The 13,100-nt window shown below is 40.3% G+C and overlaps 1 protein-coding gene across 4 annotated transcripts in view; it reads right to left on the bottom strand.

The window, feature by feature from the left end:
• Positions 1–618: 618 nt before the first annotated feature.
• tafa1b (TAFA chemokine like family member 1b) overlaps positions 619–13,100 on the bottom strand; it is a 122,821-nt gene continuing 110,339 nt past the window's right edge. Inside the window, exons 4-6 of one of the 4 annotated variants that reach the window (XR_013909061.1) lie at positions 9,238–9,362; positions 6,818–6,909; positions 619–1,913 (exon numbers count right to left, since the gene is read on the bottom strand). Coding sequence is in view for 2 of the 4 variants with exons in the window: in XM_080301396.1 (XP_080157522.1) it covers positions 5,511–5,627; positions 9,238–9,362 (242 nt within the window). In the remaining 2 variants the exon portion in view is untranslated. Of the gene's footprint in view, positions 1,914–4,489; positions 5,628–6,817; positions 6,910–9,237; positions 9,363–13,100 lie in introns of those variants that run through there. The other 3 variants (XR_013909062.1, XM_026168675.2, XM_080301396.1) reach the window with 3 other exon arrangements.

Genomic DNA, 13,100 nt, shown 5'->3' with positions numbered 1-13,100 from the left:
ACCCATTCAGGAGGAGAAAGCAGTCTCTCTCTCTCTCCTTTACTATATTCCCTCATGATTCTGGCAAGACCACTGGGAGATTGATGTCTCTGTCTTTTTCATACCTTCTGTGACTGCTCAGCGAGGCACCGGGCTCCACGAAACTAGCCAAATTCCTAAATGATGAATGTACACTAGTGCATCCACTGGGACAAGAAACGAATCTAATATCTGCCGAGAGAGGAGGTTGATATTGAAAATCATCTGGAATTTTGCCTGGCCTGATATTGAAAATCCTTATTCTAATTGCATGAATGAATTGAATGCTCTGTTTTGATAAATCCACTCTGCCAGCAAGGGAATTGTATAAATGAAGCATCACAGATCCGTTTGTGTTTACCGCATGTGTGTGTGTGTGTTTGTGAGTGTGTCTGTGCCCGTAAGTCATTTTCATACCCGTCCTGTGCCGTTCTTGATTGCTTGTTTACTCAAGCAAAAACTCTGTTCACAATGTTAACATATAAAATAAATGAAACTCTGACGAGATCTTCCACCCACATATTACAACATATCAAATAGTCGTAAGAGGAACATTTTTCAAAATATCAGTCACCTTATGGAGAAATGGGAGGCAGCATATCAGTATAGAAAACCATTTTTATTTCTCATAAGGCTGTCCTGTAATGTACTTATAGCTACTGGGGGATAACTATGTTTCTCCTTTGTGACTAATACTTTCTCACTGTCACTTTGAATAAATCATCTCTCTGGTGTGTGTAAGAGGAACATCTACATTACAGACACTCTCACCCGTGACCACTCTCCGCTGCAGAAACGTAATTGTCCTATTATGGTCAGAGTTTCTCTGATGTGTCTGAGGGGAAAGGTCACGGGTGGGTGTTGCTGCTTTCTTTAGTGAGGCAGTTCTATACAGTGTTTTCCTCAGCTTTACTGAAACAACAAGCGCTTTCTGGAGTAACCAAACAACATTGCTGAATGACAAAAGTGAGCAGAACTTATTTTTATGATTCCGTTGTGGCTTTTTCCCCCAATGCGAAGCAGTCCTAGACACACCGCACCGTGACGACAGCCTCTGGCTCACGTTCAAGGGTTATTCAGGATTCCAACACGGGCTTGAAATCTGTAAATATATTTTTCAGCTTCTTGGATCTGTCAGCTTAACATGTAATGTATTTATATATGTGTATATATACACAAATTATCTTACATACAAAGAAAAGAAGTGCTCATGAATTTACACTGGGCATGCCCACCAATAAAAGTCAGAATGTTCGTCGTGGAGGATGAGCGTGAGGCCATGGGGTTGACCCTAAAGCCTCTCTGAGAGTCTTCATTAATCGACCTTTCTAGCGGTAACAGCTGACAGTTTCCTCGGTGCAGCCACAACAAAGCGATCAGCCTCAGGTAGTGAGTCAAATACAAATGCTTTCCACACAGAAATAAAAATAAACCGACGTAATTTCCCCCAATGTGCCCTCAGTTCCACAGATTCAGGTTCAGGTCTATGAAAGTTTGCCAACAAGTTCACCCTCAGATGGGCGGGGAGAACGTCTTCAAATTATGTTTTAACAACCTCTAAATAGCCCCTGCTAAGCTGCTTCAGTTCTGAATAGGGAAACAGAGTGAGGGAAGAGTAGGTCAGAAACTGGCCACAGCTGTGTGGAAGAGGAGAGTCACCAACATGGAGCTCATTGATCAAACACGGGATTAGTCTGGTTTCAAATCCTTGGCACCACGCGAGCAAAGCTGTTTTATCTGGGTGGATATCCTTTCTATGGTCCCAGGTAATCCAGTCAGTAGCCGTGGATGTAATAGTTTTAGTCCATTCGATGAGAAGAGAAAGGGTACATGAGGGGAAGGAGCCTGGCGCTGAGCCCTGCAATGGGAGCTCTCTGTTAGGTCCTGGGATGAATCTGCAACACAGAGGAAGAAGAGGAGAGGAGAGAAAACACACATATGCTTAGATCGAACAAAGGCATACAAGTGTGTGAGGATTAGACCCCGAGGAATTGCTTCGTTCGCACGTTTAAAAAAAAACCCCAAAAAACTAGGGGAGTCTTTTGAGCTGTGGAGGCTTTGTACAGCCCCGTCTCACCTCCTGATTTATGCTGTGACAGAAAACGGAAAAACAGACAGCTTATATGCTTGGAAACCACACTGAAGATGGAGGGTTATTTGGCATTTTTATGTGTACCAGGATAAATCAGCAAAATTCTTTGCATAGGAAACCCTGGTGTGTTTCCATGCTGTGCATGTCTGCTTCATGGTATAATTTTTAGCATATTTTTGCCTTTAACATTGAGCAGTTTTGCAGGCCCCCTCACAGCCTGCTGCAGCACCTTCATTTGAACCTTAATAGTCAGCCAGCCAATTTCAAACGACCTGATAAAATAACGTTGGCTTTTCTAAATGGGATTGGGGGCCCCTGCTGTGGAGTCTGAGCTGTCTCGCCATGACTCTGGTTCAGGGACTCTTATTCAGCCCCAGTTGCAGATCTGGACACTTTTCAAAGCTCCGTTGTACAGCCTTGAGACTGCTATTGAAAGTCCTGCTTTTCAGCATCCTGCTCATCCTGAAGCTCAATAAAAACGGTGCGCACGATGTCTGCAACAGTTACAGTTGTCGAGTTCCTTAATCTCTTTTTATTGTCGCAACAAAAGCATGAAAGAGTTTCATCACATTTCTGACTTATGTTACTGCTTTAAGAGTTTACATTAAAGAAACATCATGTTTCTCGCGCACGGCGGTGCCAATTAGAAATCCCATAATCCTCTTCAACAAAGAAACACACTCATGGCATTTCCAGCAGTCTTGGCAGGTGGCAACCAGGTGTATGAATTTAATTATGGAGGGTGCTGTGTTGGACTCTGTAATCTCTAACTCACAGTCAGAGCTCCAGTAACTTGTACATGCCAGTAAGCAAGCCATGTGACTTTGTTAGCTGTCCTTCCTCAGTAACAGTAATGTGCACCTATATTCACTCATTCCATTTATGAGGAGGTCTTATGATTAATATCTGAAACCATACGAAAACACGTGCATCTGAAAATATAATGCAGTGCAGCCATAGCACCGACAGACTTGTTATTGACTTGACAGAATAATTGAATGCAGCGGCAAAGTAAAAATTTTAGCAGGCCATTTATTTCATCTTTGAGCCGTAATTCAATTTTGTTGCAAAACACCGATTTGACACCAGTTGTAAATGAACATCAGCTCATTTATGCAATTTTCAAGAGCCAAGAATCATCCATTATTCTGCCTTTCTTCCCAGCAGAGTGGTGGATTTTGTCTTCAGGACATTTAGTATTTAAAAAATATATATTTAAAGATTTTTTTCTGGTTTCTCTGCAACATTTCTGGCAGATACCTTAGTCTGGGGCAGATATAGACAGTTTTTTGTTGACAGTATTTCAAGAAAATCTGTAACGTGTCTTCTTTTTAAAACATATACCAGATATTAATGCATTATCTGTATAAACTAACAGTAGAAGGAAAATATATTTAAAATGTCAGCTGAACACAGAATTGTTCATTCCAAATAATGTTCATTTTAGCATCTATTTTTTTAATATTTTGTTTACTTCTTTTATAACTTATATGCGGTCAGTTGCACAATTGTAAACATTTCATGTAAAGAGAATTTTATAGATTTTACTTAAAGATGCAAATACAACTTCTGGAAAAAGTAGCGTGTGAGTGGTAACAATCACACTGACTTATTTGTGTTTTAGGGATTTTTTTTTTTAATGCAGTCGTTAAATCGTCTGACAGGAACAGCAGGATTGATGTAGTCACCTTTTTAACTCTTTTGAATGATTCACCGCAGCTGTTATTATGTATGCTTTAAATAGCTACTCGGATTTAATATTTCCTCCTCCGGGTCTCTTTCTCTGTATAGATTCTCAATTTTTCCCAATGATTTTAAACACTTTCCCCCCCCTCTGGGCTCATCTGTCCAGCATTTGCATATGTATGATCTACTGTCTGGTGACATATCAAAATTACCTCTGCCAGAACAAAAGCAGTAACAGGTTACACCACTGAGGATCACTTTCGGTCTGAAATGCAATCCACCAGAGGTTTGTTAGCGGGAAGAGAAGGGTTGTATGCAAATGTCGTCATTTCAACCCACATATGCATGTAAGAGCAACTAAAAGTGTCCTCTGTTCTTTTTTGTCCCCTTCAAGCAAACAGTGCAGCGAGCACAAGTGGAACGCTCAAGGATTTCCTGCCTGTTCCCATCTTTGCTGGCAACTTAGGTGTCTGCATTCTAATTTGCTGGGTGCATTAAATTGCAATTTGCTCAGACTTCAGTTAGTAAAAAGACCCAAGGACAATTGCCTTAACAAAAGGATTTAGTGCAAACACAGCCTACCCTTTCCCCTTTCTTGTTTAGTGCTGAACAAATCAATCATGCTTGCTCAGAAACCACTTGAAATAGCACTAAAGAGGACCCTCTGAAAACAGAAGACTCCAGACAAGAAAATACATCAAGATCCATTTAATGTGACATTGACAATGGATAAAGAAAAGCAAATGAACATAAATTAATCAGCAGCACTTGGAATGAACTCCTTCACCATTACTATGTATAAATATGTCATAAGGATGACAATCTGGGCACTTTTGGGAGTCTGAACCGCATCTGTCAGCTTAGAGTCTCATCCTTTAAACAAAGTGGATATCTCAAACAATGCACTGTTTATGATTAGTTTATAATTTTTCTGTTTGTCATCGTGATGACATTATACAAAGCTGAAGGAGAAAGAAGCGTTGTCAGGCTCAGAGATGGAACGAATCATTCCTGGGTGAAGCTGGACTGTATGCGGCACGGCCGTTTGGAGTTCATTTTGATCAACTTCAGAGCTCGATCTCCCGATTTGACAAATTAGATGGTGAAGCATCTGCTGGCAGGTCACTTTTGCTCTCGGGCTATCTCACAGATGGGCTACATCCTGTCACAGTGTGTTATTTTGCTTGAAAAAGTGCCCTCTGCTCCTTTTAATAAGGGACTTGCGGCACACTGAACAGCAAGTAAATCATGTCAGACTAGCTGGAGATGGAACACACTGAAAAGTGTGAAAGATGGTGCTCCACTTAAATGTAACGCTTTGCACTCACTAATCTGAACACTAGTGGAAATATTGTGTCTTTATACAGTTTAAACAACTTCTGTAGATGAATAAGAAATGTTTGCTGCAGTGTGAAATCACTAGAAAAAGTTCAAATTCATGGGATGCGGGATGACGCTCGTATTAGATATGTATCACATTCTCGCTTTGATAGTGACAACATATTGATATTCACTCTAGTACACTAACAATGAGGTTATTAAATGGATGTAATTTTTTTTCTCGCTATCATCAAACGGGGAGAAGAATGAATAAGAGAAAAGATGCTTCGATTACAGCCTCTCTCATTCTGCCTGTCTCTTTTAAGGTGTGTAATTGTTTGGAGGGAGCAGAAATGGATTGATCTATTTAGCCAGTGGAGCGGGTAATGCAGATCTATGGTGGGCGAGTGTTTTGGAAGGTGCTCCCCAGCCTCGCTCTCACTGTGACTTCCACAAACAATAGGGCCTGCCTTGTCTGCTGATACAGAACAGGCAATGAAGGGCTCCCTCTCTGAAAGACATAAGGAAAGAAAAGAAGAAACATGGGTGTCAGGCACTGGCTTTTTGCTTCTTGCTTCTTACTTTGAATGCCAATTTTTTGTGAACGATGATGATGATGAAGCCTGTCTTTGGCTGTACATGTACGCACGCCTGTCTCATTGTGTTTCACTTGCGCGTTTCAGAACCAAATAAAAACTTCTAGGTGGAACAAAATGACTAGGAAAAAGAAAACACGCCGCTGTGTTGTGAGTTTGGTGGCTTGTAAAGGAACAAATACAAATGAGGCAATTTGGCCTGAGAGGCAGGTGAATGAGGAATGTTGATTAAAAAAGAGAGCAGAGTGCAGGATAAAAGCCCTTTCATGTAGCCTGTGGGCTATGCTGTGTGCTGATAGCTGCTTCAACAAGACCCTCTGAGGGGGATCAGGACATCAAGTGGCCTCTGATAAGAAGCCACACAACGAAAAGGGAAGAGATCTGCCCGCCAGCCTCAGTTGTGCACACATGAGTGTACCCGTACAAACACAGACATATCAAACACATCAAACATGTGCGTGCATACACAACTAGGAGCACACACACATGGAGGAGCAAGTAGCATGTCACAGATTAGTGCCTAATGGGATTGGCAGACCGGTGCAAGGCGCTGTAATCAAACCCACACAGTGGCCGATAGCAAAAAACAGGACATGGAACAAAGGAGGCAATGAAAGGAAGAAGGACAGATCCTGCCATTACACACTGATCACAGACAGCAAGGTTCTGCTAAGAGGCGGACCCGACTCTGTGTGTGTGTGTGTGTTTCTACAGTGCTCTGTGAATGCGCTGCTATAGCATGCTGTATGCATATGTATGTTAAGCCATCTGCGCACTAAACATTTTACTGATACATGAGCCACAGTTTCTGTAAAAAACTTTGTAGCAACTTGCTTATTATTTATGCGTGCTCTGCCTGCGCTTGGTGATAAATATTTACAGTGGGTGGCGGTGCGATCAGTATTTGTGTCACGCCTGCCTAATCATGCACGGCATGTAAACACACACTTGATTATTTCGCACTGAGTATTTGGGTTAATGGGAAGTCATTGAACATGAGTTGGTCCCACTCCTACTGCCCAACACTCAAATGCATACAGTGATGTGAGAGAGACGTGAAAACATAGAAGGAAAAAAAAAGAGAACAGCTTAAAAAAAGACTAACCTTTACAGAAGCAAGAATGCAGCTCAATTTCTGTTGACGCATCCTCTGCATTTTGCTTCCGGAAGCTAAAAAGGGGAGTATGGCTGGGTGTTCTGCAAAGAGAGGGTCAAGAAAAGAAGGACACGTGTGTATTCGGTAGAAAAGCACCTTCAGGCCTGACCTTTTTACGCTCTTCTCTTAAGATTTTGACATTAGACCAAAGCCATGTTACAGTATAGCTTTTCCATCTTTTGTGCGCAGAAATTAACAAACTCGATTTCTGCATCTCAAGAGAGTAAATAAATAAAATAGGATTCACTGCCTCTACTTTACTGTGCCAAAAATCTTGAGCCACCCTGCATTGCTTTATATTTTGTTAGGAAAATAGCTAATAGGTGCAATGATTTATTGAAATCTGCAAACATACATTTAGGACAAAAAAAAAAAGCATTTTGTTTCTATGCAGGTATCCTTTTACTGCTCTGGCAATGTGACTGGGATCATTGTCATGCTCGAAAGTGAAGCTGTAATCAATCAGATGCTTTTCCAGATATTATTCCAACATAGATCAAAATCTGATGGTAATTTCTCTTTTAATAATTCCAACAATCTCCAACACCACTAAACCATGACAGAGCCTCCACCGTGTTTTACAGATGGCTGTGGACCCTTACTGTTGTGCTCATTGCTGATACATACTGATGATAATCTGAACCAAATTTGGATTCAGCACTCCGTAAGACTTTTCAGTTCAGTTCTTGTGCAATTTGGCGTACGCCAGCCTCTTCTCCCTGTTTCTCTTCATTAAGATCAGATTATTGACAGCCACACTTCCACTGAGACTGAACATTTCTGATGAAGCTTTAGAGGACAGTAGATCAGCTGAATAGCCAGAGGCATCTCTCAGGTCTTGGCTGGATTTCTTTTCCTATTTCTTAAGGACATTAGATACTGTTCACCTGCTTTTTGGGCCTGTCAGTTCTTTGTTTGTCCTCTACTTGCCTGGTGTCCTAAATTGTTTTAACACAATGCACACCATGTTGACAATAGCACTTTGGGAATGACCTTGTTGGTGCAAAAATATTCTATGCCTGTTAAACCGTGTTATCGTAAGTGTTTTTCATAGTTTTGACTAAAGAATTAGGAAGAAGTCACATGCTTTTGCAAAAGGCTGCTAGTCATAAAGTGTCTAAAGATATGATTTAAAATTGGTTCTTTGCTAAGTTGTCTGCGATGTGGCAATATAATAATATAATACAGATGCGGTTCATATAATACTATTTGGCTGATTTATGAGTCAGTGTTAAGCGACTCATCCAAAACACAAAACAGAGAGCGCAGGTATAAGAGAAGAGAGACTGGAGAATTAGTGAAAAAGAAATGTCAGAAAGCCTGCCCAAGACATTTTTAAATACCTGGCTCCTTTGAAGTGAAATGCAAAGAAATGACAGGTTGCTCAAGACTTTTGAACAGTACTGTTCATAAGATCATTTTAAATCGACTTTCTTCACATTATGCAGTGGGCTGCATTGATACTTCTAGATGCATTCTAAAGAGTAAACCAAGTACTGCACCTTACCTTGACAAGCTGGCAAGACCCCATTCGATCAACTTCTTTCTGAAAATTTTAAGCCTGCGATGGCTGTGAGGGGCCCCTTTGAAAGCTTTATGTCTATTTGCTGGCACATAAATCTACAGAACAACCTTGGGAAGCCCCATGACGTCTAGCCTTCACTGGCTGTTCCCCGTTTCTCTACTATCACATTAGCCTCTGCTGCTATTCAAAGTCATTGTCACCAAGCACTGGAAGGGAGAAAGGGGGTCAATTAAGTGAATACAAATCAGGTGATCAACTTGTCACAGTGCTGGACTGCTGGCTTCGAGGACTAAACTCTGCATTATTTTTGCATACTGCAATCGAAGTGAGTGCGCAAAGCTGAAAAAGCAGTGGAGGAGCAGAGCAGCCATTAACTTTATGTCGTTGACAAGTGTGGCCTGAGGCAGATCCCACCTGTTTGTTTACCACCTGCTTTATATTTATTTTTTTACTACTATGGGCCATTAGATAGGTTGCTTACACTGAACAAAACCAACCTTGTTATAGAGAGGGCACAGCTTTTGGATGAATTTCTTTACAGTGCTATTTCAGCACATTTATATGGGTTTGAAAATCTGCGTTTCAATGTGTGCAGCAGCAGGCAGTTGACAAGTTCAAGAAAAACGATTAAATTTTAAGTTGTCTGGCTATATGCAATGCATTGTGTGGAAACGGTGTAAGTGTGCTGTGTCGTATGGTTGGTTAGGTGTGCATTTCTACTCGCAGCACAGAAATGACAAACACATGCGTGTAAAGTATGCGTAGAATAGCTTCTCTGTATTATGAGAGTATGTGTGTGCATGCAGATGTAGGCAGCTGAACTTAAGTGTGTGTGATTTCTCACCCTTGTGGTCTTGATTTTGTTCCCAGAGGAGCACATCCATCCAGAGTTGTCAGGCAGAGTCTTACACTCTTCTCCCTCCAGACACGGTTCCATCTCACACCACCATTTCCCAATTACAATGGACGCTGTGAAAGATGAGCACAGACACATAACAAAGCAGCATTAGTTTAGACACATAGTTCCCTGCCCTCCAGCCCCGCATCCACTCATAAACTGGACTTCTCTTCTACTTGAAACATGAAATACAGAAGGAAAAAGAAATAACTAAAATGGGAAAAAGATTTATTTGTGCCTGCATGTGTTTCACTTCAGTACAGCTGTTATTGCTGGTTCCCTCCACTCCTCTGCTCTTTGTTTCACTGTGTGTGTTTCCTCTTCATTGTGTGATCCGTGTGCAAAGTTCCACACACAAAGAACAGAGCGGGACAGACAGTGACTTTAAAGTAAAGACAGCCACAGCTGAGGTGGAGAACAGGGAAAAATGAGTGTTTAAATAATAAGTCAAGTGTCAAAATCACAATTGCTGGGATTAAATCTGTAACATATGTACTGTATGTACATATGATTTATCACAAATCCCATTTCACTCCCCTGTGAATGTAATATTATGTTCTCTGTTTGCATTTGTTTCATGTGTCATGTTCAAAGTACGTTACTCATACCTAACTTAGTGGAACCATAGTGGAATTTTCACTAAGAATGAAATGAAGTCCTTGAAAAGGCACTGCAGGCTAGTAATGGTAATGACAAGACTTGAAGAAATGGAAGCAGGATGCATTGAAAAGCAACAAATTCAGTTTGTAAAATGTGGGGATAAATCACTGTTTAAAGGACTAATTAAAAAAAATTGTGTTATTTTCAAGATTGTGTTTTTCAAATGGAAAGCATAAAATGTATAGTAACATACAATTTAAAAACATAAGGATTAGTATTCGAAATGTGGGTGGAATCGCACATGCGGAAAACTCCCACACAAACATATTTGGTGTGCAAATTATCCACACAGGCAGAATTGTGAGCACTTACACAGAAGCAGCCACACATTATATTACGAGCATCTCCAGAGGAACATCCAGCAGTGTCTCTAAATGAATATTTTTCCTCCTCTTTGGCCTCAGAGCAATTGTATTGTTGCTGCATGGGTACTTTAGCTGTTGACAATAATGTCTTATACCAACAGAAATTAATCATTATTTTGTTTTGATATAGCTACATTGCATGAAGGGGAGCAATCTCATTTTTAATCAAAACTAATTGCCTCTCATCAACTGAATTCTTCCTCCAGCTATTTAACAAAAGCAAATATGTTCTCATCTTCACAACAAGATGTCTTTCCCTCCCCTTTTCCCATTCCTCTTTCTCTCTCTCTCTCTGTCTGTAGGTACATATATGTTTTGTTTTTACCCAAAGTATATATGGCATGTTAAAGAGCACCATACATGCACTTTCTAACAAGCAAATCTTTTTATGCAGTAATTATGGTAAATGGTAAATGGCCTGTATTTGTATAGCGCTTTACTAGTCCCTAAGGACCCCAAAGCGCTTTACACATCCAGTCGTCCACCCATTCACACACACATTCACACAGAGTGTTAAAAAATTACTTTGTTACTTCTTCTAATTAACTTACTTCAGTCCATATGTTTTTATAGTTGCAAACCACCAGCCTCCTGGGTGTTTCATAGCTTCTGCGTCACTGAGCATTATAGTGCTTATACCATTGCTACTTGCCAACAAACTGCCATATGTAAAAATGCCATATGTAATACAACTAAAAATATCAGTTACTCATTTTCAAATATAGCTCATTTTGCTCTACGCTTCCACATTAAAATCCCTCCTGGTTGTCCCAAGTGCAATACACATTAAAAACTGCATAAATGGGTTTTTCACTGAGAAGCTTCATGTCTTTTGTTTGAGCTTGTCGTTGGTGGTTACACAAACAACTCTAGTTCTCGCGAACTTACACTGAGGCTCAGCTATTCCTTCCTTTGCCTACGCTTTGATACATGGATTAATCAGGTTACTAAATGCTAATCTTAACCTTACAACCAATAAGAATTTTAAATGGCCATCATCTAAGGCTGCTAAATTATGGAATTTACTTTTCTTTTATTGAATAATAACAAAATCACAAGTTCTTCGCTTGATCTGATTGATTCAAGTGGGTGTGAATGTATCAAATTGATTTTTAAACATAAAAGAAAATACCAGAACCAGCCCAAGCTGTAGTTTAGATTCAGTTGAGCATACGGGGTAACATCCTTCCCTGTGCATTTTATATAGTTTTGTAGTATTTTTGTCTTCTAAATTTTTAAATTCCACTCTAGGTTCCCACTGCAATTTGAGTGGGAACCTCTCTTCAAGTTACTGTAAATCCCAGCACAAATCAAAACCAGTCTTTCAAAGTCAAGCTGTGATTCATTTATTAACCATGAAGTTTGAAAAAAGAAACTTTTTGTTTTTCACACTCCTCCGTTAGAGCCTTCTGACAGAAAAAGTTAAAACTTCAAAGCAGGTTTTCAGATGACAAGTGATCTCTTGTCCCAACAGAAATTTTGCAGCATGCACTGTGCTTTCTTAAATTCACTCTTTAAAGAGCATCTTTCCTTTTATCTTGTTGACGCAAAGAGGACGTGAAGGTCAAATTATTGGGTAAGTACAATGAGTTAAAACTGTATCATTTAATTTTCCAAACCTTGTTTTTTTTTCTGAACCATTTGGAAAATATACTTTTTTTACCCTCCAGCATGTGTTGCCAAGGTTACAGACCAACCACCAATCAATTGTGAGCATGAGCAACATGCCGTCTCTACCTGATGGAAGAAGACTGTTAAAGTGCCGTCCCTCACAGCACAGAGTGTGCTACAGTTCAGTGTGAACCAACACACACATACATATACACCAGAGAGAGACTGGACCACTGCTGTTCAGTAAACTCACCATGTTATGTTGTCTCCTCCTTCATTTTTTCCCCTCCATGAGCCCCAAGAATACTAAATACAGGAACGAGAGCATCCACTAACCGGCTGTAAATTCTCCCTTTGGCTTCCCCTGTGGCTGTTTACCTTATACACTAATTACATGTTGGTCCACCATAAACTGTGCTTCCTTATCTTGGCTTTCTCCGTGTCTTAAATATTTCCCATGTTTAATTATGTTCACATTGAGCTGTTTTAGGTGTCAAATCATAAGTATGCATGAAGCCTTCATTAAGTTGCAAATCAGAACTAGACTTGAGGAGATGTGTTTAATCATTTCTACTGAGTGATGATGATGTGCCGTGGTGTTACCATTCTGCTAGTCCCATCCCGTCACTCCAGAGAGTGAACAGGAAACCAAAAAGTTGTTTTTCAATACCCCAACAACCCAGGAGGATTTATAGCCAACAATGTGAATGCTGAGTTCACTTGAAATTGAAGAACGGTAAAGGAGTGCCTGGCAAAACAAAAATCAATTCCTTTAAACCAAACCAGGAAGACAAACAAAAAACAGGAAAAGGCACAAAAAGAAAGATGAATAAAAAGAAGAAAAAACAAGGTGGGAGATTAAAAAGCTGCATCACATGAGAACTGCTTAGCAGTGAATTGACTTTCTTCTAACCCTGAAATGCTTCCACATGAAGTAGATTGTTCATACAGCAGTCTAAAAAAAACGCATTGAATGCAAAAAGTTTGTTTTTCTGTTTTTTATTCATCCCTCAATTTTCCTTTCGTTTAGGGGCAGCTGTAGCTCAGAAGGTCAGTGGCTTGAACCGTGGCTCCTCCAGCGAGGATGTCAAAGTATCCTTGGGCAAGCTGAACCCCAAATTGGCCCTGATGCATCTATTGGAGTGTGAGAGGGTGTGTAAATCTTAGACAAAA

This window comes from Astatotilapia calliptera, chromosome 5 (assembly GCF_964374335.1).
Source record: "Astatotilapia calliptera chromosome 5, fAstCal68.1, whole genome shotgun sequence".
NCBI classification, from domain to species: domain Eukaryota; kingdom Metazoa; phylum Chordata; class Actinopteri; order Cichliformes; family Cichlidae; genus Astatotilapia; species Astatotilapia calliptera.
The sequence above is the reverse complement of the archived record's forward strand: the minus strand, read 5'-3'. Positions and strand labels throughout refer to the sequence as shown.